Here is a 23,564-nt window from a genome sequence, read left to right as displayed (position 1 = left end):
GTAATTAAGTATGCTATTTTCGTTTTTTTTAAAGGTTTGAAGGCCAGAGGGGACCCAGGTAACATTTTGCTAACTATTTAACATTATACTTTGTAATACAACAACATTGCTATCCTTAACCTAAAATTAAACATGTATAGAAACATTTCAGTATGTAAAGAACATAAATAAGCTGAAAACAATAAAATAAGTGAAGAGCTTATTAATTTAAAACCAAAAAGTTAGCTGGCTAGCTAGCTAGTGTTAGCTGGCTAGTGTACCAACGCACATAGCTAACAGCTAGCTAGCAATATCATTTGTTGACATTCACTTGTGTTTACTTTACATAACACCACCAAAGTGGCATTTTTAAGTTAAGTGTTACTGTGAGCAGTGCAGTGAATGAAAAATGAAAAGCAAATTTAAAGAGAATTTAAAGCAATAATACAGGAGAAAATGAAGAAAAGTGAGGAAACAGTAAAGTTACCTACAGACCAGCTGAGCGAGGACACCAGAGACTCTTCTTTGGATTAATTATCATCTGTTAACAATACTGATAAATACGTCCTGACTACAAGCTGAAATGCTATTTCTGCTGAATCCAGCCTATTTTAGTAATGATGTGCTTACTTAGCTAAGGAAGGCGCTCCTCTCCAGTATTTATCATCTTTCAGTGTAGTGTAGCTAACCTTAGCTATAAGCTAGCACAGCAGCAGCAATACACAGCAGAGCTAATAAATGCTTTACATTTTAAGTTAATTAATACATTGTACTTACATAACCTGAAGGAAATAACATTAAAGCTTTCAATGTCACATTTATTGCTTTGGTATTAGTTACCAAATCTACACAGACATAGACTGAATTAAAAAATATGAGCTAAAAACGGTTAGCTTAGCATTAGCAAGCTAAAATAACCCACCTCCAGGCCAAAGCCTGTCTAAGGGAGTTTTCACACCAGCAATATTTGGTCCGGTTAAAACCGACTCTGGTTCATCGCATTCAGGTGCGGATCTAAACAACTGGACCGAGAACAGCTAGAGAAGGTTTCGGTCTCAAATGAACTCTGGAGCAGTTCACTTGTGGTGAGAATGTGATCCAGTCTTGATCCAACCCAACTATTAAATACATTTAGAACACGCGACTCCGTGTTCTATGTGTACATCTGCACTGCACGTCCAATCTTCTCGCTACATTTACTTTTTTGCTCCAGCGCCAGACAGATTTGACCAATCAGAGGAAACAATGTGCGTGAGTGGTTTATTGGTGCGCATTTTGGTGCGTTTAGGTTTATGCCTGTGTGAAACCAAACCAAACAGAGGGAGAAAACGCTCCAAGTATAAAAAAAACTCATCAACTGATTCAGACCACAGAAACAAACTACAGGTGTAAAAACACCCTAAAACCCACCATTCAGAGACCCAAACTATCTGAAAATCTAAGGTTGTCACAGATGTGTACAGGCTCATCATTCTTTTGGTCTGGTTCTTCAGGTTGTCATGTGGCCCCCTAGGGGAAATACTTCTCTCTCGTCGTTATGTTCTCCTTTTTTCAAATACTTGTAATTAATCTTCTTTAGTGTTCCTATTGTTCGCTTGAGTTTGTCAGTCAGGACCACGCTTTGCCTCTGTCTCTCAGCTGTAACCTACTGAATATTTTCAACCTCTCCTAGTGTCGTCAGCTATTTAACACCTGCATCAGTTCACTTGACTTGAAGAAAGTTCATTTTCATTTTGAATGATTTACAATGAAGGCTTTTTGAAGTAGCCTGAAAAAAAACATACTCAACAACCTTTGAATCTGGCCCGCAATAATATTTTCAAAAAAGCCGAATTTGTCTGGAAAAATGGCAACAAACCTAGCGACTTTGCTGACCACTAGCATGCTTTTCTTGAGTTAAAAGACTGGCTCTCTTTCTCTCTACATTTCAGCGAGATAACATCTAACATTCTGTAGCTCTCTGTTTCTTAGGCCAGTAAATAAGTCCAAAACCACTCAAGCATGGAATCCACAAGGTGCCCTAGGGCCGTGGTCCGCAACCAGCGGACCTCGGTCCGGATACGGACCCATATGCCATCCCATCCGGACCCGGAATAAATTGTTAAAACATTTTTTAAATTATTTTATTAAAATATTATTTTAATTTTGACGGGAGAATTAATTTTAAACCGGAGCGTTTATTTTTTCCCTATCTGACTCAAGTGCTTTTACCAGCACTGCACTGAGCAAGGATTGGAAGCTACAAACCAATCGCGTGCGAGTCATACTAACCACGTGGTTCAACTAGCGAATCAAATCGCCAGCTTGAACTCAGAGCGAGTTGTATGAACAAACCGAAGCCGAGGTTTGTAGCGAGGCACAGACATCCACGCAGTGTGATATAAGGAAGAGAAGGTGAAAGGCGAGCGAAAAGCGATTAAAGCGAGAAACGCAGGGAGATGATACAGATGACAGGACGTGAATTACAGTCAGAAGAGGTGCAAACACTATGGCGCTTTCAAAAAAGAGAAAAGTAGACGCCGAAAACCGAGCGTTCAACAGGGAATGGACTGATGCATACATGTTCATTCTTCCACCCGCGAGCACGAAACCGAAGAACCGAATGTTGACAGGGCAAGCCAAAGCTCAATTCTCACACTGAGCAGGGGAAATTGGGGGAAGACAGATGTAAGAGAAATAGTTCAGGTGTTTTGAGAGTTGTTTTGTTGAGGAGAAATATTGAGATATAATTTAGTTTTTTTTTTACTGCAGCCACACAATGTTATCCTGTGTTTCAGTGCTAATAAACTTCTTTCAAATGATTTTAACCTGTATTATTATTTTATAACACAATTTATTCAGATATCGTCATACTGCAAATAGACGATGTTGTGGACTTTTGCTTGAGGAAATCTATTTGAACTGGACCTCCTCACAGTTTTCTTGAATACCCCTGCCCTAGGGCATATGGGACTTTATAGTTCCAGCCTGGATTTGTTGGATTTGTTGGATTAAGATCTAGAAAATAACATCTCAAATTGTTCATCTTGTGCCCTGTTCAGGAATTGTCTACTGCCATTAGGGCATACCATAAGGTGGGGGAGGAGCAAGCCTGCAACAATGGTTAGGTAGGTACCATAATTGTATATAAGTGGCCTGGATGATAGCAGTTAAATAGTGAAGCACAAACAACTCTTATGCCCTCTATTGACTGACTGTAGTACGAAATTTAACCTCACCCAGTCCTGTTAAAGAAACTGCTAAGCACTCTCTTGACAGCGGAGCTTCAGCCAATATGTTCCTTTTGAATTGTCCATTTTGGAAAATAAATCTATTTTTGTTTTAGCTCTAAATGAAGACCTTTATTCACTTTGAAACACAACACCCAACACCCTCAGAAACAACATAAATGTGCCAGAATTCAGATTCGCCACACAAGCATGTCTGTGACATTTGTTAAATCAAACGAGGAAACAAAATAGTTTTGGAGAAAACAGTCATAACTATAAGATTTTTATTTAAATAATAAATATGGTTTGTATAGTTCAGTAAAACCAGACTGTTGTGTGCGATGGATTAGCTTCTTTTCCTTGTTTTCAAGGCATTAGTTCTATATGTGATGCTTGAGCCTACTCTTTCCTGATTGGCTAGATACTAATTAGCAAAACGTTTAGCTCTGCTGAACTTTTTAACCATATGGTGAGTCTACATTCAATGCAATGCAACCTCACAGTTCCAGCAAAAGGAATTCTTGTTGCTCCATCATACCAAGAGATTTTTTGACAATTTCATGCTCTCAACTTTGTGAAAACTGTTTTGGGACGACCACTTTCTTTTTTAACATGACTAAACACCAGTGCACAAATTAAGATCCCTAAAGACATTAATGAGCGAGTTTGGTGCAGAAGAACTTGACTGGCCTGCACAGAGTTTTGACCTCAACCCAATAGATGAATTTGAGTGGAGACTGTGAGCCAGACCTTCTCATCCAACATCAGTGTCTGACCTCACAAATGAGCTTCTGAAACAATGAATTTCACATAAACACACTCCTAAACCTTGTGGAAAGCCTTCCCAGAAGAGATGAAGCTGTTACAGCTGCAAATGTTATAGCTGTATGGATTAAGAATGGGATGTCATTCAAGTTCATGTGTGTGTAAAAACAGTTGAATGAACACTGTCAACAATATAGTGTATTTCTTTCTACTCGTATGCTTTGTTTAAAAGGGTAGCAAGGAATTATTTTGGGTTAATAAGTCACTCTTATGAGATTGTTCCACACACATGAAAAACTGTGGCACTTTTTGAACATACAGAGCATCTGTACTTTCTTATGAATACTCACAATCTTATTTTTTTACATGAGCCAAACCTTATTGAAGGTACATTGAAGAAAAAGTACAGAAGTTCTTACTAAGCATTGAAATCACCACTTACCCCAGTCTCAAGTAGGCTTCTGCTTCTTCACGGTGAAGAAATGATGCTTGCAGAAAAACAAAATAAAAGTATGTTTATGGTGGAGGCCCACATGACCCCTCACCAAAGTGTTATTATTCTTCTATTGCTCCCCTGGGTCTGCCTCGCCCTGCGTAGAGGAGCTCTGAGTTTACAGCCTGTTGCTTAGGAGACCAAGGGTGAGCTGAACGCTGATCTTTGTTTCAGTCCGATAAGCAGCAGTGTGTGTGTGTGTGTGTGTGTGAAAGAGAAGCAAGGTTTATCAGGCTTGAGCAGTTTTGGGGGTGTTTTTGAATCATAATTTTGAATAACTTACTGAAAGGTTAGATTTTACTTATATAAGTAAATGCCTCAATAGATTATAGATTATATTAGATTAGATTATAAAGAGACAATAATACTGGTAAATAAACACATACAATAGAGAAAATTTGATAGTATTTGATACACTACTGATTTCGCACGTTTTTCCACCTACAAAGAATGGAGAGATCTGTCATTTTTATCATAGGTACATTTCAACTGTGAGAGACAGAATCTAAAAACAAAAATCCAGAAAATTGCATTTTAAGATATTTAAATAATAATCAATTTGCAAAAATGTTAGAGTTTTAATTAGCAGTCATCTCCTTAGACACCAGCACATGTGGGCTATGCTATGCTACTCTTTTTTGGGATTCACAAAGTTATGTTATTGATTGTGATGAAATGTGGAACTTTTCTTAAAAAAAAAAAACTTAAAGGTCTCATTCATCCTTTTTTCATTAATTTTAAAATGTGTAGTTTGTGGTCTTTAGTATGAATGAATTCCATGTGAGCTATTTTTTTTAAGTGCTTAGGTGTTTCTATTTAGCCCTGTTTTAGATCACTGAATTCTCTGAGGTCTCTGAAGAAAGACAGAAATTGGCTCCACCCCTCCCCGTGGCCCCCCGCCCTCCTACTCCCCACGGCCACGCGGATACATCCTCCCCCCACCCCCCCATCTACACCCTGCGGCCTGTCTATAGGCGATCCTGAGCCGAGGTGGGCGACGCCATGGTTGATATAGATCTCCGAGCCTTTCCTGATCTTCTCATTTTTTCTGAGGATTTTCTTTTCTTAGCTACTGCAGACAAGGGAGCCTGAGGAAAAGTTTCATATGCAGCATACATATACAACTCAGAAAGACCTATAGTATTTCACAAAGAACAAGAAAAATTGGATTTTAATGGAAGGAGACCTTTAAAAGGGCCTTTATAATTAAAATTAACTAAATTTTCCAATGCATTTACTATGACCCTACACATTGGGATGCATAAGGATGATCAAAAATAAAGTCGCTACCTGGATTTAATTAAACAAATGATCTGGTGTTGCTGCAGTTGATCAGGTCTAGGTTCAGCAACAGTATGTGATCAAAGAATGAGGTCAGCTGACTACCTGAATATACTGAATATAGATGAGGTTATTCCATCAAAATGGGCATGTTCCAAGATGACAATGCCCGGATTAATGGGGCTGGAATTGTTAAAGAGTGGTTCAGGAAGCATCAAATCATCATTTTCACATCATTTGACTGGACACCACAAAGTCCAGACCTTAACCTCTTTGAGAATCTTTGGGCAGCAGTCAGACTCATCAATGCAAGCTCTTGGTGAAAAATTGGGGCAGCATTTTTATTAACTTGTTTAAACTTCTTAAAAGGCAATCATTCAGTATCAAAACAATTAGAAAACAACACACAACATGAATCAAAATCTGAGTCTGCATCACTATTAGATAAGGCACGAACAGTATTGATTAAATCACTTGATTTCTTAAAATGTGTTGCATTATTAATAACAATAGAACACTACAAAGCGTATAAAGGCCTGTAGCTTTCCACACATTGTAACCATAATTTGCATTAAAATATATTATTAAGAGATTATTGACTGAAGATTATTACTGAAGTGGAAAAGAGATCCCCCTTTTTTATTTTCAATTATTTGGTTATTAATAAGTATCGATTTAAATGTACTTGCAATTTAACTATGCAACACAAAAACAATAAAAGTACTGCAAAGCTACAAACGGTCTTGGGTCAGACACTCTTAAAGGTGATGAGATAATCTGGGTAAGCTCCTGCATCACAGAACACCACAAAGATGAACGGGTTCTGCAGATTATCCACAGCACAGTTGTGGAGACCAGCCTGGTGGTTGTTTGGGTCCAGAGGGTCCGGCTCCTTCATTCCTTTTCGGCTTTTGCATGGTGACCCCGTCACGACCCTGGCTCTGTAGATGTACTTGAGTCCATTTGGATCTGGGTTGGAGTATTGGTCCTGGCAGGAGTACCATGCGTCTTTAGCAAAGTAGGTGCCTTCGCCATGAACAACAGCTTGAAAAAAGGATATAGCAAGATGTATTTATATATTTAACATTATATCTAGCAGTAAGCTGAATGAGTCTAGGTCATTATCTCTGCTTTAGTCAGTTTAGTCCGTTATAAAATGAAACATGCAGTTGGTCAGGTTTCTTTGGCTCCTTTAGTAGATAGATGGGGCACTGGACAGATGGGGGCCCTGGCCCAAAATATTTTGCAGTGTCTATCAACATTTATGATACAATGTATTTTTATTTCCGAGGGCCCTCTGTTTTAAAGATTCTCTCACTATTAGGCACTTCTACCCCAGGGCCTCTTGGGGGCCCTAGCCATGCTTTTGGGGGCTCTAGCCATGCTTTTGGACCCCTTATGAAAATATATGAAGCGTTGTGGCGCTGTTCTGACTTTGACTTCTGGCCATAAGGGGTCTTAGGAAAGAGGGGTGCATATTTTTAGAGGGTCCTGGTTATAAGAGCCGTTACCAGGGGGCCCTAGAAAAGAGAAAGGGCCCCTGCTATGGGTCCCTTGACTTCCATAGAAGTCGTTTACCATGGCTCCTTGACTTTCTATGAACCTACAAATTGGCAGGCAAGCTTTCATATTTCATGTTTTGTTGCAAATATGCGATTCAGACCCTTACCTAAAGTTACTGCATTTGTATTGTTTTAAAATGATTGTTACATTTCTCTTAAGCACAGAGACACACATTAATTTAGTAATTTAGCATTTTATTTTTAATTAAGACAAGCAATTTGTCTGATAAATGCTATCTTTGACACATTTTAAACTGAGTGAATTTGGCCAAGCATGTGATTTCACTTATGTAAAAAAAACAAGCAATTTGACTAGTTTCATGTTTCCCCTTTAATAAACAACAGTAAAGAGACCAGTGGTCACTCTAGCTCTGAAGGAGGCCCAGGCTGTCCTTAATCCTTATACGATGAACACAGTCAATTGACTTCCAAGGCAAAAGCCAGTGTTATGGGACATTATACTAGTTCATGTCTCCACACATTTGCAATGTCAGTGCATAGGAGGTAAGGTTGGAAGGAAGTTTTCAGGCATGTTTCTCTTTTTAAAATTCTGTAAATCCACATTGTGTTAGTATTTACCCTGATATATAAGGATCGTATTAACTCCCCTTACTCAGAAGTAAAAAAAAAAATACTACATTTGGATATTAAAAAGCACATGAACTTACCATTTCTCCCGCAGAAGCTCCGATTAAAACCGTTCTTATTTATTTTCTGGCAGATTTCAAGAGTAGTGCCATGATAGAGAACCCGCTCGTTTGTCTGCTTGGGGTATTTCTTGTCCACCTCCTGCTTTAGTACGCAGTACCTCTGCCACAGCCCTTTATTCTGAATTCTGTGGATCTGAAAATCATTTGAATTATAGAAAACACGCAGTCTAATGAGGGAGGAAAAATTAGAGATGCTTTTCTTGTAAATTTCAGCAGTTAATTCCAACCTTATAAAGACTGCCTTTAATTTAATATTATAATAGTGATACTTTACACAATTCTCTGTTACTCTGTTAGTATCACTTAGGGGTGGAAAATATGGACAAAAACGTTATATAGTGTAATCCCAATATTGATGTGAAACATGATTTAAGCTCCTCAAAGTTGTTTATTGTGTGCAACCAGTATGAACCTCTGCCTTACTCTAACTCATTCTGCATCATTCTATCTGGCTCTTCCATGCTCTACCTCGCTCTACCTCCAGCCTCGTTATGTGACTTGAGCACAGTCTGCAGTGTAAAGAGCTCCCACTGTTGATGCACATGGGTAATGCTATTGCAGGTCTTTTGGTATGTTTATTGTAAAAAATCATATTGAGATATTGATAAAAATATGATTTATCTCTCTGGTACCTTTCCTTTTTTTATCCAACAGCAGCAAGCAGCAAAGTCTACTGTAAATGAAAAATGTATGTGCCTGTCAAGAACAAATATAATGGATATACAGTAGGGCTCTACACACTAGAGGTTGCTGAAGCTTCAGAAATGCAGTGTATTTCATTGGAATGCTAGAAATGTGCCTGAATGTGGAAAAAGATGCTTTACTGACGATTGTGACACGGAGGCACATTAACCAACAGAAACAAAGATTGCTGCACACAGGCAGATGGAAGAAAATCTAAGATGGAGGTCGATAACACATACTCTTTCCTGTGTCAAAGAATGTGTTTAATGCCAGATTGACAGAATATAAAGTTTCACTTCATTGTTTGGCAGTTTGGCACAGTGAGACTTTTGAAAGTTTTCTTTCGATGGTCCATATTTGTCTACCAAATAGACAAGGGATGCATGGGATACATTCTGCTCCTTCTGTAACATTATTCATACTGTACGACATTCACTCTGGAGACAAAACAGCATCCAAATGCCAATGTCTTAGTCTGCTGAGCTGTTGATGATTATCTGATTATCTTTAAGCAAATATATCCCGATACACAAACAGTAGCTTGCAAAAGTATTCATATTTCTTTGACATTTTGCACATTTTGTCACCTCACAACCAAAATTTAAATGCATTATATTGAGATTTTAAGTGATAGACCAACACAAAGTAGCACATAATTGTGAAGTGGAATGAAACAAAAACACATTTAGGTTTGTGAAAATTTGAAAATTGTCAAGGGGTCAGAACAATTTTGCAAGCCACCGTATGATAAATATCACTGTGCATCCCTCACAATGTCACAATATGTTAAAAAAAAGTATATAAACGTAGCCTACCTCCACAACCTGCACAGGTGCCACATCTGCGTGTTTACTGCAGTTTATAAAGTCCTGCTCTATTTTTTTGTACTCGTCTGATTTTGAAAGGGCTACTATTTCCAGGTCTTTTCCACCCATTTTGGTCCATGTTGGCGGAGGGTGAATGATGGCTGAAAATGAAAAGAGAGTACATAACTTTTTTTACTTATTATTTTTTACAGTCTGACCAGTCGTTTTATTTGGTAATTGTCTTTTATCATGAACGAATGACTGCATGATATAATTGTCTCCTTTTTTCTTTACTCACTGTCAATTTTCTATTTTTAAATCAACAGACCACTTAGAAACACTTTGTAAGACTTTAATTAGAGACTGTTTCCACAGAACGCTACCCATAGGATATTTCTGCTTGGTGGGCTATTCTCATTTGAGTGACACTGAGGTGTTTAAAAACTCCAGCAGCACTGCTGTGTCTGATCTGCTTGTACCATCACAACACACACTAACACCTCATACACCACCACCGTGCTACTCGGTGCTAATCACTGTAGTGCTGAGAATAATGACACACCTCCCAAATAATTTTTCTCTCCTGTGGGGGCCTGAGATCAGAGTAAAAGGAGGATAATAATAAAGTATGCAGAGAAACAGATACAAGACTACAGTCTGTAATTATAGAACTACAAAATGCTCCTATATGATCAGTGGAGCTGAAAAATTGAGTATAATGAGTATAGAAAAAAATGTGTTCAGTGTATATGAATTAATTGTTTTAACTAATAAAAATGCACCAAAATGAAAAATTCCATTGTTTGGGATGTAAATGTAACTGTTGGCTACCTGTTTCTGCATCTCCGAGAAGAGTCCTCTTGACGTTACAAGACTGTCCCTTGCTGTTAACTCTCTTCAAGTCCTTGAAGTCCACAGTGTAGGTCTCCCCTTTCTCCTGGTAACTGTAGTTCTGATCTTTCCGGTAAAAGGCTAACTCCAGTTGGTAGCTAATGCTGGAGTCCAGCGGCACCCACTTCTCTCTGTCTGCCACCTCCCATCGTAGCGTCTTGCTCAGTCTCTTCTCCTCTACTTTCAGCAGCTCCCGTTCCTTGGCTGCCTGGAGGAAGCTGTTGATCTTCAGTACAGCTTCGTAAACATCATCCTTCTTCCCTGATACGGTCAGCTTGTCCACAGCCAACACATGCACCTGCACTTCATTGCTTTGGCTGAGAGACACAATGGTCTCCTTGTCAGCTTCAGGAAGGCTGGGCAGATGTTCTGATGAAATGTCTGTGGTGATGCACTCTTCATTAACGAGATTATCCAGGAATGTCTTGACTTTAGCAAGATCGGCGCGAGAGGTCCCATATACTTCTACTTTCATTACGGGGAAAGTGACTCCAGCTGTCTCAGTCGAAAGGCACAGTGGTGCTTTGGATGGCTTGGTTACAGGTAGGGTTTGCTTTACTGGTTTGGGCTTGGACACTGCATGAAACAAAATGGATACAGTTAAGTTCTTCCTCAGACAATTGAAACACTGCCATCATTCAAAGCATAGTCGCCTCCTCTATAATAGTGTGGTACAGAAATTCAAGACATTCATTCTCGCAAAAAATACAAAGTATAATATATAAATCCTTAAAAAAAATCAGAGGACACACCCTCCCATCCATTGACACCTTGTATTACAGACGTATGACACAACAAGCTATAAAAACAGTCCAGACCCCTCCCATCCTGCATATCATCAGTTCACACTCATGCCTTCTAGAAGACACTAGGGCTGCGTCCAGAAACCCCAAAGTGTCTCCTTTTTCCTACCAATCCTTCTCCTCTCCTCAGTGACCCAGAAACTGATTTCATGGAACGCCATCTTGCTGCCTGTCCGAATACCGTAGGACACGAAATAATTATTTTATTGGAATATCTGATTATTTAGTTTGTGTTATAGTACTGTTCCATTGATGCTGTTTAAACTAATATTTTTTCACTTCAACATCTATGCAAAATATAATACTTATTATTATATGTATTATTTATTAATATTTGTTATTTGTTTTATTACATTCAATGAAATCATATTTCACTATTAAAATAGTTTAATATTTACATATGCAACCTTCATCAATGGCTAATCAGGTTGTACTTTGAAGCTTAATATGCTTGTCAAGGTTACGATCTCTAGAATTTGGAATTGTGTTTATCGATTTCTTTTTTGTATGCAGAGCTCTATCCAGAAGCTGTGATTGGCTGGGCAGTATCTGGCATGTGCTGAAAGTGAGCGTTGTGATTGGCTCAGTTCATCGGTAGTCAACATCCTATCTAAAGGAGATCAGCTGTCCCATTTCCCCAATTACAGCTCCTCTCCTCGATTCCTCCACCTTCTTCCGGGGTAGGAGAAAAGGAGGAGTAGGAGAGGAGGAGAAAGAGAGGAGGAGTAGGAGAGGAGAAGTAGGAGAGGAGGAGCAGCAAAAGTTTCTGGTCGCAGCCTATAGGTCACTGCCAACAAAATCAGTTAGATTCAAAAATAGCTTTTTCCCAACTACTGTATATGTACTAAATCAAGTTTAACAGTTTTTTTTGTATGTATTTGTCTATTCATTGTTTGTGTTTTTGTTGTCTGTTTTAACACTGAGATGTGAGCATGTTATATTATTCTGTACCGTAAATAAGTAAGTTTCACCAACTTGTTGTGTGGTCATTAATCAATAATTGAAGGGAAGTTAATAAAAGGGTCAATATCAAAATAAAATGCCTTTTGTGTTGCAGCTAAGTTTAAATTCCATACAAACATTGTGTTGCAATACATTATACATAACAATATATGCACTATTGAACATAAAGAGGAATTTTAACCTTTAGTACATTTTACACAGGTTTCTTTAACGTGGGAGGAAATTGGGCTTTTGCCATGTCCACAGTGCTGCCTGTTTAAGTTGGATACTTATTTTAAGAGGTTAAATAACACTTTTAAAAGTATGTTTTCTTACCGTTTTAAATATGTTTGTAAATTATTTAGAATTCTTAATTATTCATTTAGCTATTTTCATAAAAATATCAAGGTTTATGTACTCTACTCACACTGTTGTATTGGGATAATCCCCTTTGAGAAAGTAACCACTGACATCAGTGACATCTCAAAATTCACACTGTATAGGGACTGAAGACATGTTCAATGTTCAACAATTAATTATATTAATATCATATTGACTCCATAGCTAATTTAAATAATTTTAGAAAATCAGAATGTATCTTAAAAACAGAACAGGCATGCCATAAATAATTCAACATGTGTGCAACTGTAGATCAATCATGTTTCTATCAAACTGCAATTTTTTACTAAAAATTTCCACCCTGTCATGCAGCTTGCCATAACAGGTTGAAAAAATACATGCAAGTTTTAATAAAAAAATAGGGGGAGGATATATGATTTTGATTATGATTTTTGACAATTCTGAGGCAAAAAAACACAATATACTGATACTGACACTTAAAATGTATGTAATGGTTTATGTATGGCTAGGATTTGGCAGTGTTACCTGGGGAGGGCTTTGGAGAGATCTTCTTGAATGTCTTCAGAGCACCTTCAAAGTCAGGCAACATTTTGGCTTGAAAAATGACAATATGGACGGTTTTTAAAAAAGCTGGTGAGTCAATTGCAAAATTTGCCACAGAATCAAGCATGGCTTTCGCCACCTGACCTGCTGCCAGGTTTCCTGCTCCTGTAAGAAAAAAAAAAACAAACGACACATATCTTTAATATGCAATTTAGTGGTGATGATAATCCTAATAATAGTCATAGGGCTGGGTTTATGTGATTGATTTGCATTAGGCCTGTCATGATGCTTACATTATCTTTTAATATATGAACATGACCTTGCTCTTTCTCTTTTTGGGGTGGCTTCTGATGAGAGCCAGTTTCATCATAATGTTTTTTGATGGTCTTTGCGACTTAATTTGAGGATACTTTTAAAGTTCTTGAATTTTTTTGGGGTACTGAATGATTTTTCTTTGCTTATTTGAGCAATTCTTGCCATAATATGGATTAGAACATTACTCAAGTAGGGCTATTCACTGTATTCCTGTAACTCTACCTCTTCACAACTTTACAACTGATGCTCTCAAACACATTAAGAAACAAGAAATTCAAGTAATTAACTCTTGACAAGTTTAGCACAGCTGTTAACTGAAAGCCATTTCAGGTGACTCAACTTAATAAATAAGTGAAAAAAAATAAGAGACCACTTAATTTCTTAAACAGTTTCTCTGATTTTGCTATTTATATGTATATGTTTGAGTAAAATGAACATAATTGTTTTATTATATAACTACTGACAATATTTCTCCTTAATTCCAAATAAAATATTGTAATTTAGAGCATTTATTTGCAGAAAATAAGAAATGCCCGAAATAAAAAAAAGATGTAGAGCTCAATTTTTTTTCCAGAGCTGTATGTATATAGCAAAACAAAAAAAAAAACTCTATATAATGTAATATGAACATGCTTACCCGTTCCAAGTGCAGGAAATGAAACAGACTGGATCTTGTTCTCTTCGCACTTCTTCAGAACATTATACATGCAGCGTGTAATCTCCTTCTCACTGGTCTGACCAACCATGTGGACAATGTTCTTAAAGGGAAGGTTTCCAGCTTTTGTCAGGACCACACCATCACTGGGTTGAGGACCTTTATTCAGGGATGGAAAGATTGGAACCACAATAATAAGTAAATAACATGCAACTTTGGGCTTTTTCACACCTGGAAGTAGAGACCAGAGTCTACACCAAGGTTTATATAGGTTTCATACTGCAGTTTAAAGAATTTGACTACATCTTGGTGCTATCAGATACGTGTGGGAAGTCTTTCTATACTTTATATTAAGTGGTCTGTAAAATTTTGTTAGTTGCTTTTGCAGATGTTGTGCTAAATCTTTCCTTTTTGGGGCATGTGCACCAAAGATTCCTTTTTGCTTTTGAATAAGGGGTAATCTACAGTTGCAGTAGATATAGGAATCACCAATTTAAGCACTTTCATCCATACTGCTTTGTGATGCGCCTGCATGCCAAGGGGAGTCAGACTTCAGCACAACACTGGTTCTTTTTTCTATAATTCGCTTTAAGCTTGATAATAACCTGCCTCAACTTTCTGTAATTGTTTTTTTTTTTTTTTTTTTTTTTTTTTTTGCAGTGTTTTTACACTGCAGATAATCAGATCCATGTTTTAGTAGATCCTGACACAAATGGTTTGCCATACAAGGTAGGTGTAAACAGGCCTGATGCAACAAGGCAAGCAAACCAATTAACTGCCTAGGGCCCTGAGCTGGCCTGAGGCCCCAGACAGTGACCAGGGTTCGTACAGTCATGAAAAACCTGAAAAAGTCATGGAATTTGAAAATAGCAATTTCCAGGCCTGGAAAAAATTTGGAAAAATAAAAATACCCAGAAAGTTTTGGAAAGGTCATGAAAATTAGGTCTACAAATCTTGTAGATTCTGTGTTTCTGTTTATTGATGGAGAAAATCTATTTTGAGTTAAAAAAAAGTCAGCTCAGAGTTAATTCAGTAATTTAACCCTGCACAATGGAGCTCTCAGAATCTTACACACGTTTTATTATTAAAGATTGTGTGTCAGCATTTTCATAAGATTCATTTTAGGCCTAATATAATACATTTTGATTATAGTTTTATTTTTATATTATATTATAGTTTGTTTTATTGTTCAAGTCTGCACTAAAGTTTTAGTCATGAAAAAAATCATAGAAATTCATTGGTTAAAAATTGTATGAACCCTGATAATTTCTGTGATGGTCAGTGCAGAGATGTACAACACTGTTATCAGAATCCTCCCGCAACACTATTTGCTGACAGTGGCCATACAGCCAGGTTAATGATTCCTGCAGCTGGCAAAATATGAAACTTCCACCATCATGAAGCAGAGGAGTTGTCCATCCCAAAAAACCCAAAAAAGAAAGAAGGAAATAAAAGGAAGAGGAAGTAAAGAAAAAAGGCCTTACAGTCTAGTATCAAAGTTAGCACAACTAGTTAGCACAACTTTTTTCGAACGGGCTGATAATATGGCTATGTTTTATTCACATAATGAAAACCCACATCTTTTCCAGATAGAGAAATCATACCGAGTTTCTTGCACTCGTCCACGACAGTCTGTCCTGCAGCTTTGAGAATGGCTCCTGAAACCCCTGAGAGCAGGTAAACAGAGAGTTAGACATAAAAACACTATGCATGAAAAAGAATAAAGATAAGTAACATCCATACTTACCTGAGCTTAGATTAAGGTTGGTATTAGTGCTGCTGACGATGGCCTCTGTGGTGTCTTTCGTGATGTCCCCACAAATCACTTTAACCTTAATGCGTCCAATGATTGCTTCTGTGGTCGTTCCTGTGTTCACACAAAAATATACAAAATCAGAAAGTGGATTGAGTGTTTTACAAAATGTAAAATGGTTCACTGAGATATATTGCAACTACAGTCTTAATATATGATTAATCCTCACAGTTCCTGCTTACGTTTACATTCCTCCTCAACCTAAAATAAACTCAAATTAATTTTAAAATAATATTTTATCCCAAATGTTAGCATCTATGACTGAAACAATAATGTTACCACTTATGTGATCATCTTCTTCTTCTTCCTCTTCTTCTTCCTCCTCCTCATATTCTTCATCTTCTCCTGAAGCAATAAGTGATTCCTCATCCTCCCACTCATCACTATCGTCACCACATACAGACCCCTCAGATTCCTCATCACTGTCCTGCTGAAGACATTACATTAACATTTACCTTCATGGTATTTAGCTGACCCTCCAAAGCAGCTAACAAGGTTTTTCCTATTACAGAGGTGGGCCAATATAGTGTTGGGAGTAGGGCTGCACAATATATAATATATGTGCGCATGCGCAATAGCCACATCCCAGGACGTGCAATGTCACCTAAGGCAATTAATTCAAACACATCTTGCTGCAATGTTTTCATTCTTGACACAAGAAGTAGATACACAGCGCTGTCTCTGTGTCTGTCTGAGTGACAGGCTTCTGCTGCCTGAGAAGCGCGAGGGGGAGGGGGCGTTGGCGTAAACACAAGGTAACCGCATAGCCTCCACATGGTTGGGCACGTGCTTGTAAACACAGCTGCTGACAGCTTGTCGAAAGATGTGCACCTCAGTCCAGCACAGTTTTGCACAGTTTCTTTTCCAGTTACAGCTGAAATCATGTTTTTAATCCCAGAAAAACGCTCTTATTTACCTTTAAAAAGACTATTTATATGCCTGATTGAAGGCCGATTATTGTTGTTTTGCTGTTCTCCTCAGCTTTTGAGTGCTTGGCTAACTCTAAAGCGCTGACTCAGCTCTTGGATGGTCTGGATCTCTGACAAGAGACAACGCATGGGTGGGGACGGAGCTGGTCATACCACGTGTCCTGCATTGTTTAATATCGCAATATGTATCGTCGATAAAAAAAAAAAAAACACATTGCAGTGTATATTTTTTTCAATATCTTGCCCAAGGCCCCTTTTGATGTATCACAATATAATCACCCAGACCAGAAATTAAACCCCGGTCCCCTGCATGATGTGGTAGCTCACTGGCAGGTGGTGATGTTATCCACTGCACCACACCAGCCAAATTACATTATTCAATATATTACAGTATTTAGAGAAAAAATGATGTGCATCACATCCTTTCTGAAACATGCTTTTTTTTATCTTATTATTAATTCACCTTTAGCCGGCAGCTGTGGTAGTAGTGTATGCTCTGTGCTTTCTTTTTTCGGTAGAGGTTATTTAGGGATGTTTACGTTGATATGTGTGGGTTTAATTTTTGTTGTGGTAGCTCCGCAGGCAGAGCATTATTCATCCTCTTGAGTTTGGGGCAGAGGGTGGATAAGAGTCTACACTGGCAAAGCCACTATTGAGGAAGAGAGTCTTAGAAAGTCAGCTTGTTTTTGAGTGTGTCAGTGTGTCCTTGCTATCATAATGACAGGAAAAGTACACCTTGTGCTCAAAGTGCGCAAAAGGCGTGTTCTAATTCTCTTAATTATTGATTGCTGTGTTTTTGGCGTAATGTGAAATAAACAGTGATGGTATAGTTACTTTGAAAAAGTAATCCGATTACTGATTACTGATTACTCCTTTAAAAAGTAACTTAGTTACTTTATGGATTACTTGATTTTAAAAGTAACTAAGTTACTTTACAAGTTACTTTATTAGTTACTTTCAGCAACTGCAGAAACATTATAACCAGTTTTGCCAATACTCCCTTTATTGGAAAATGCAATTTTAACAGCAACAATTTATCTCTATTAAGTTGAACTATTTCCTAAAAAAATAAGTTTTTTTTTATAAAAATAAAAAAAATAACTTAACATAAATATTTTTTTAAATAAAAAATAAAATATGGTCTTTCTTGATTTTACTAAACATAAATACTTGTTTTTATAAAAAATATATAAAATAAAGAAAGTCTTTCTTGACCTGACATATTTAACACTGTAAAACTGAACATTAAACCTGTTGTTCTCTGCAGGGCAGCAAGGAGTGGTTTTATAAAACAGAACCGTGTATATGGTCTAGACCAGGGATCACATATTTGCAGCCTGCGGTCCGGGTCCGGACCCAGACGTTGTCCAATACGGACCCATACCGGACCCAACTACTGAGAAGGATTTAATTCTGACAGTGTTCATTTAAAGCACCGGAACTTTTCTTGTCTTTACGGTATGTGCGCTCTGCGAGAACTGGCGAAAAACGAAAACGGGCGGAAACTAAAGACACGCCGAGCGCGAGAGAGAGAGAGAGACAGGGGAGAAAGCGAGACGCGTGTGATTGGGGAAGAGCGGAGGGGGAATGGGTAAGGGAGCGGTGTGTGTGTGTGTGTGTGGAGGAGATGAGGTGGAGAGAGAGAGAGTAACGCACAGTGACTTAAATAAGTAACTTTAATCTGATTACTGAATTGGAAATAGTAACGCGTTAGATTACTCGTTACTGAAAAAAAGGGTCAGATTAGAGTAACGCGTTACTAAGTAACGCGTTACTGACATCACTGGAAATAAACCAGTGTGTCACTTGCCATTCCCTTTAAGGTCCATGTGTGCTCTAACTTTGGTGAAGTGTATTTTAATGGAGTTACTGTTTACAAGGAGATCAAAGTATATAGATTGAATTTATGTAACTATATCCATACTAAATACATGATGTGTTTGAGTTTTGTCATCAGGAATATTGCTATTACACAAATATCCTGACATTCTGAGATATTATTTTTGGGCCATATTGCCCTCCCCCCTGGGAGCTCTAATGTACTCTGGTACAGATTATAATCCATCAATAAATAAATAGATATATAAATACTGATGTGCACTGACCATTTCTATCTTGGTTTTTGAGGTCCACTGTTTCAGTCCTTGCAGAAACTCATTCAGAACTTCATCACGGTCTACAACAACATAGATGAGTTTAATGGCAGTAGAGGTACGTTGAGATAAATGGTCTTCAAAGCCTTGCAGGATAGCAGTAATGGCCTCTGCTCCCTTAACCCCGCCTCCACCTGTAAAGAGGGAAAAAAGTAAAGTTACAATGTAAAAAAGTTCAACCTAATAAAGTGTGAATGACTATTTTTATCAAGTCATTTGAGTAAAAACCTTGAAAATCTGAGCAACATTAAGTTTTACGTTGAGTCAACAGGAACACATTTGGTAACCAAGGGGAACATTTGGTACCAAGTGTTGCACAACCTGCTTTTACTTTTTAATTGTACTGGTTAGACCTGAAACTGTCATTGAAACCCTTTGTTCTACTATTGGGAGAAATATTTCTTTATTTACTATCTAAACTTGAACAAAAAAATCAAGCTTAACAAAGTTTGAATGGGTACGTTTATCACTTTAATTGAACAAAAAAGTAGACAAAATCTAATCAACAATGAATGAGGTATCCAGACAAGAATTAAGCCTAGTAGTAGATTAAATTTTAATGAAGTTCTATGAAGTTCAAGACTAGGCTTAATCCCTGTCTGGAAATGTGTTACAAAGATTTTTTTTTTGTGCAACCTAAACATTGTTACAGTATATGTGAACAATGCTAATTATGTTATATTTAGGGGCTGTGCATACATAATTATATACAATATATGGGTTGAAAAAATATAAATATATATAACAATACTGTACCATGAAAAAAGTTGAACTTAAAATTGGCTAAACAAATCCAAAGATATAAATACAAGAATAATGTAGAGAAATCACAAGTTATGATAAACATTACTGTACCATTCTTTTCCAAATTTAATCAGGTTTGTGTTTTTTCTACTTGTTCTAAGGCTTTTTTCCTTAACATTCATTACCCTTAGTTCACAGTGCAGCCGTCCTCCACTTGGTAGTGAAATTCAAGACCATCAGCCCACTGATAAATTTGTTGTCTTATTTTAGTCCTGAAACTTCCACTAATCTTTAATTTTGTAAACAAGCTTCTTATTCAGATTAAAGTATGAACTCTGTATATTCATACCTGTTCCAACAGCTGGGAAGGAAACGGTGCTGATTTGCTTCTCTTCACATCGTTCCAGAACTTTCCTCACCCGTAACTGCGCCTCAGCAGCGGAGTGCGGCCCCATCATGTGGATGATAAAATCACACTGCATGTTTCCAGCGCTGGTCACTGCGACTGTGTCACTCTGAAGTGGACCTTCAAGGACATCAAAAAAGGCCTTAAATTAAATGCTTGTGATTGTTGGTTACCATAAATGGTATTACATATTATAGTGGGCTTTAGTTAGAATAGGTCTATGGGCTATACAGAACATGTTCATGAAGTTATGTAAACCAGCTCTATCTTACCAGTTTCAGTCTCTTTCAGAATGAACTGTTTAAAGGCTCTGTCACTTTTATGCAAACAAGCTATTGCTGGCCACGCCCCATGTATACACTGAGTGTTTACCACACATTAATGTTAGCTTGTGCTCAATGGCAAAACAAAAAATGCTTAACTGTAATAGTCTGCCACGGACTGTAGGTACAGATCCCTCCTTCAGATGAAGTCCTGCTATGTACTGTCTTTGAGGGTCTCAACCAGTAGATCAAAATGGTAGATCTTCATCTAATCTAGTGGGTGGGGTTCTGGTGATGGCTGACGAGTAAGAATCCAAAGGACTCGTAGAAGCATATGATTTCTGACACCAAACTCTTGTAATTAATTTACAGAAAATTATGGATGATTTTTTTCACAGTTTCAATTCTTTCACAGAAAATAAATGGATGGATTTTTTTCACACTTGGAGTTTTTATAGAGGCAGTCAAACCCAAGTGGAAATACAAAAGCATGCATGTTTAATTATTGTTGATTAATAATTATTTAAAGTTGGCAAACCATTCAGCTATTTGCTCATCACCTATGGGGCCTGTTTAGATTGTCAGGTGCTTACCGTGGTTTTGACACTCCTGCTGAACTGAAGGTCCTGCTGCCTTGAATATGGCCCCTGAAACACCTGGAAAATAAGGTAAGAAAGACAAAATGGTTAAAAATGTGATTACATATTAAAAACAACAGCAAGCTTAACACAATAATAACAAATTATTTAACTACATGTTTACTTTCATACAGAACAGCACAACAGAACCTTTAGGGCCCTATTTTAGCGTTCTATAGGCGAGCCGCCAACGACGCATCGCACAGCTGGAATTAGGGCATGTCTTTGTGTCTTTGGTATCAGGAGGATACAAAAAGCGCACCTTGCAAACGCATAAAAGGTATATATTAAATCTCTTTATTAATCATGGGGGTGTTTTGGGCAAAAAACAATCAATGCATCACTTGCCATTTCCTTTAAGAGATAGGTGTGCTCTGACTTTGGCTCGTTGGTATCTTAACAGCGCAGTGCTTTACACGTCTCAGCAGAGGAAACTGATCTGCTCATTTATATTGTGATGGTAAGCGAGCAGGTCATTTATGGGAACAACAATGTTATTCTATTCTGTATTCTGTTTAGGGATAGATATGGACAGGTGACTAATGACTGTTGTCAGGGTTTAAATTGGTCAATGGAGCATTTGTGTTTTCCACCGCCAAAATAGCAACATGCCAAAAATTTACCTGAACACACCTCACTTCCAGACCACCACACCCATCAGAGTAGATTTATTCCTAAACTCTGCCGCTATTTTAATGGCATGGGTGCAAGGCGTGAAAATAGATTGTTGATGGGGTGTAAGATAGTAAAGAGCATCACAACGTGCCTTATGCAGGGTGTACGATAGACACCAAGGCATAGTTTCTATGCCTTGTAATGGAAAAAAAAATCTGGAAATCTCTTCCAATCATGCTTTAAAGAACATTGTTTTTGAACATTTCAATACTATTCTTAGGCATCATTATCTGTCTGTTCCTCAAAGACTCTACATTTCCCCTGAATTTAGCCCTAAATGTCTTTCTCCACAACTTTTTTGGAATGTGTTACAGGCTTATAATGCATGAATGGATGTATTTTGATAAATTAATTAAGTTTATATCATGTGTTTATACTGTCTGAGTAAAGTTTAGAGACACTGTACTGTACTTAATTCATTAAATTGGATCAGGAGATCCATATTACCATTCATACCAATGTAAAAAAAGACAAATAATGTAAAATGTCGTCAGTGATGCTTACGTTGTGTGAAATGGACTTCCTCATTTGTAAAGTGAGTAAAGGGAGTATAAATAGGCTCTAATTGTGTGAAATTACTCTTATGATAAGGCAGTTTACAATTATGTGATAACTGGTCTACAAAATAAAAAATATACTGCTTAATAAATCATACCACTTGTCAGGTTCATTTGGTTGTTAGTGGTGTTCACGATGCCGCGGACAGTTTCATTAGTGATGTTTCCTTTCTTCACCTCAATCCTCACCCCTGCGACTTTAACTATGGACCGAGAAAAAACACAAACACATTTTTACTGAATGAAAAATATGATTGTGTAGAAAAATACAGAAAAATAACTTTTTTATGATGTGTTTCCCAAGGTTAAACAAAATGCCCTATATTTTAATAAAGAGACCTTGATTGTCAGGCATCTTGGTATGGGCTGTCTGAGCAACTATTAGAGAGGGCTAGAAATACAGAAAGAACAGAAAGAAACATCTCAGTAAGTAAAGTATTGTATAAAAATATTACTCTACATGACTGTAAGGATTCTAATAATACTATTACAGACCTTCTTGTTTCTCTCTTTGAAATAATCGCAGTAGGAGTCATAAACCTTCTGCTCAAATGCGACCACAGTTATCTCATTAAGGCAGGATGTCTGGACCTGAGCCATATGATTTTCCAGTCCGGTGATGATAGCTTTGATAGAGTCTTTAGTTCCAATCCCACCCCTCCCTGTAAAAAAATAAATACACATATATTAGTGTCATTATCAGACTACACAAGAATTATATTTCTTCAGATTAATCATTTTATATTTTCTGTCATGCATGTGTTCACCCTGTTATGGCAAGCTACACGTCAATGTGGACATTTGTAGTAAAAATGGCCATTTTATAAAACTGTTCTAAGACTCTAAGAATGGAGATAGTATGAGAAATGTGGAAATTAAGTGATTATTATTATTAATTGTTGGAAATGCAGCAGCAAGTTCCTCCAGTCCATTAAAAGTGCAAGTTATCATTCCTCTATATCTGCAATAATTTGTCCAGTCAGAGTAAATCCTGAAAAATGCATTGTTACTATAGATGCATAGATACCAGTTTTTTTCCCAACCAAACTCAAGTATGTGCATTTTTGTACTTGCTTAACCCTTTAATGGGCAACATGGGTCAAAAGGGACTCGGCTGATTTTTATTTTCTATATCTTTGCAATAAATTAAATAAATAATTCGTTATTTAAAGCATTCCTCAACTAACTTGTTTTTAATTATCATACATCCTTATTTTATTTTTACATTTCTTTTCTTTTTGAATAAAATACATTTTTGTATCACTACTGGCTGAGAGTTTCTTCGGCACAAATCTTCATTTTTCTTTTCTTTTCTTCCTTTATGAATGACCTTTTATATTTCTACATCAGACGTGTGCAATGCAACAGTTCATATGCCATTTTTTTAT

The 23,564-nt window shown here is 37.3% G+C and overlaps 2 protein-coding genes across 4 annotated transcripts in view; both read right to left on the bottom strand.

The window, feature by feature from the left end:
• The window catches only part of map3k19 (mitogen-activated protein kinase kinase kinase 19), a 29,469-nt gene extending 24,916 nt beyond the window's left edge, over positions 1 to 4,553 (bottom strand). The window contains exon 1 of one of the 2 annotated variants that reach the window (XM_049484744.1): positions 4,396 to 4,553. The gene's annotated coding sequence lies outside the window, so the exon portion shown is untranslated. Of the gene's footprint in view, positions 1 to 901; positions 1,143 to 4,395 lie in introns of those variants that run through there. The other variant, XM_049484745.1, reaches the window with a different exon arrangement.
• Positions 4,554 to 6,041: 1,488 nt separating this feature from the next.
• Positions 6,042 to 23,564, bottom strand: part of LOC103021980 (protein mono-ADP-ribosyltransferase PARP14-like) — a 35,937-nt gene continuing 18,414 nt past the window's right edge. Inside the window, exons 12-26 of one of the 2 annotated variants that reach the window (XM_049484973.1) lie at positions 22,672 to 22,838; positions 22,516 to 22,567; positions 22,275 to 22,379; positions 20,900 to 20,962; positions 19,987 to 20,163; positions 18,846 to 19,027; positions 16,091 to 16,241; positions 15,746 to 15,865; positions 15,603 to 15,665; positions 13,981 to 14,157; positions 13,011 to 13,193; positions 10,321 to 10,956; positions 9,499 to 9,650; positions 7,958 to 8,132; positions 6,042 to 6,771 (exon numbers count right to left, since the gene is read on the bottom strand). In XM_049484973.1, coding sequence (XP_049340930.1) covers positions 6,476 to 6,771; positions 7,958 to 8,132; positions 9,499 to 9,650; positions 10,321 to 10,956; positions 13,011 to 13,193; positions 13,981 to 14,157; positions 15,603 to 15,665; positions 15,746 to 15,865; positions 16,091 to 16,241; positions 18,846 to 19,027; positions 19,987 to 20,163; positions 20,900 to 20,962; positions 22,275 to 22,379; positions 22,516 to 22,567; positions 22,672 to 22,838 — 2,699 coding nt within the window. In that variant the 3' untranslated portion in view covers positions 6,042 to 6,475. The remainder of the gene's footprint in view (positions 6,772 to 7,957; positions 8,133 to 9,498; positions 9,651 to 10,320; positions 10,957 to 13,010; positions 13,194 to 13,980; positions 14,158 to 15,602; positions 15,666 to 15,745; positions 15,866 to 16,090; positions 16,242 to 18,845; positions 19,028 to 19,986; positions 20,164 to 20,899; positions 20,963 to 22,274; positions 22,380 to 22,515; positions 22,568 to 22,671; positions 22,839 to 23,564) is intronic. The other variant, XM_007232409.4, reaches the window with a different exon arrangement.

The sequence above is a fragment of the Astyanax mexicanus genome, chromosome 11 (assembly GCF_023375975.1).
Source record: "Astyanax mexicanus isolate ESR-SI-001 chromosome 11, AstMex3_surface, whole genome shotgun sequence".
NCBI lineage: Eukaryota > Metazoa > Chordata > Actinopteri > Characiformes > Acestrorhamphidae > Astyanax > Astyanax mexicanus.
Note: the sequence above shows the minus strand (reverse complement) of the source record. Positions and strands in the feature narration are given on the sequence as shown.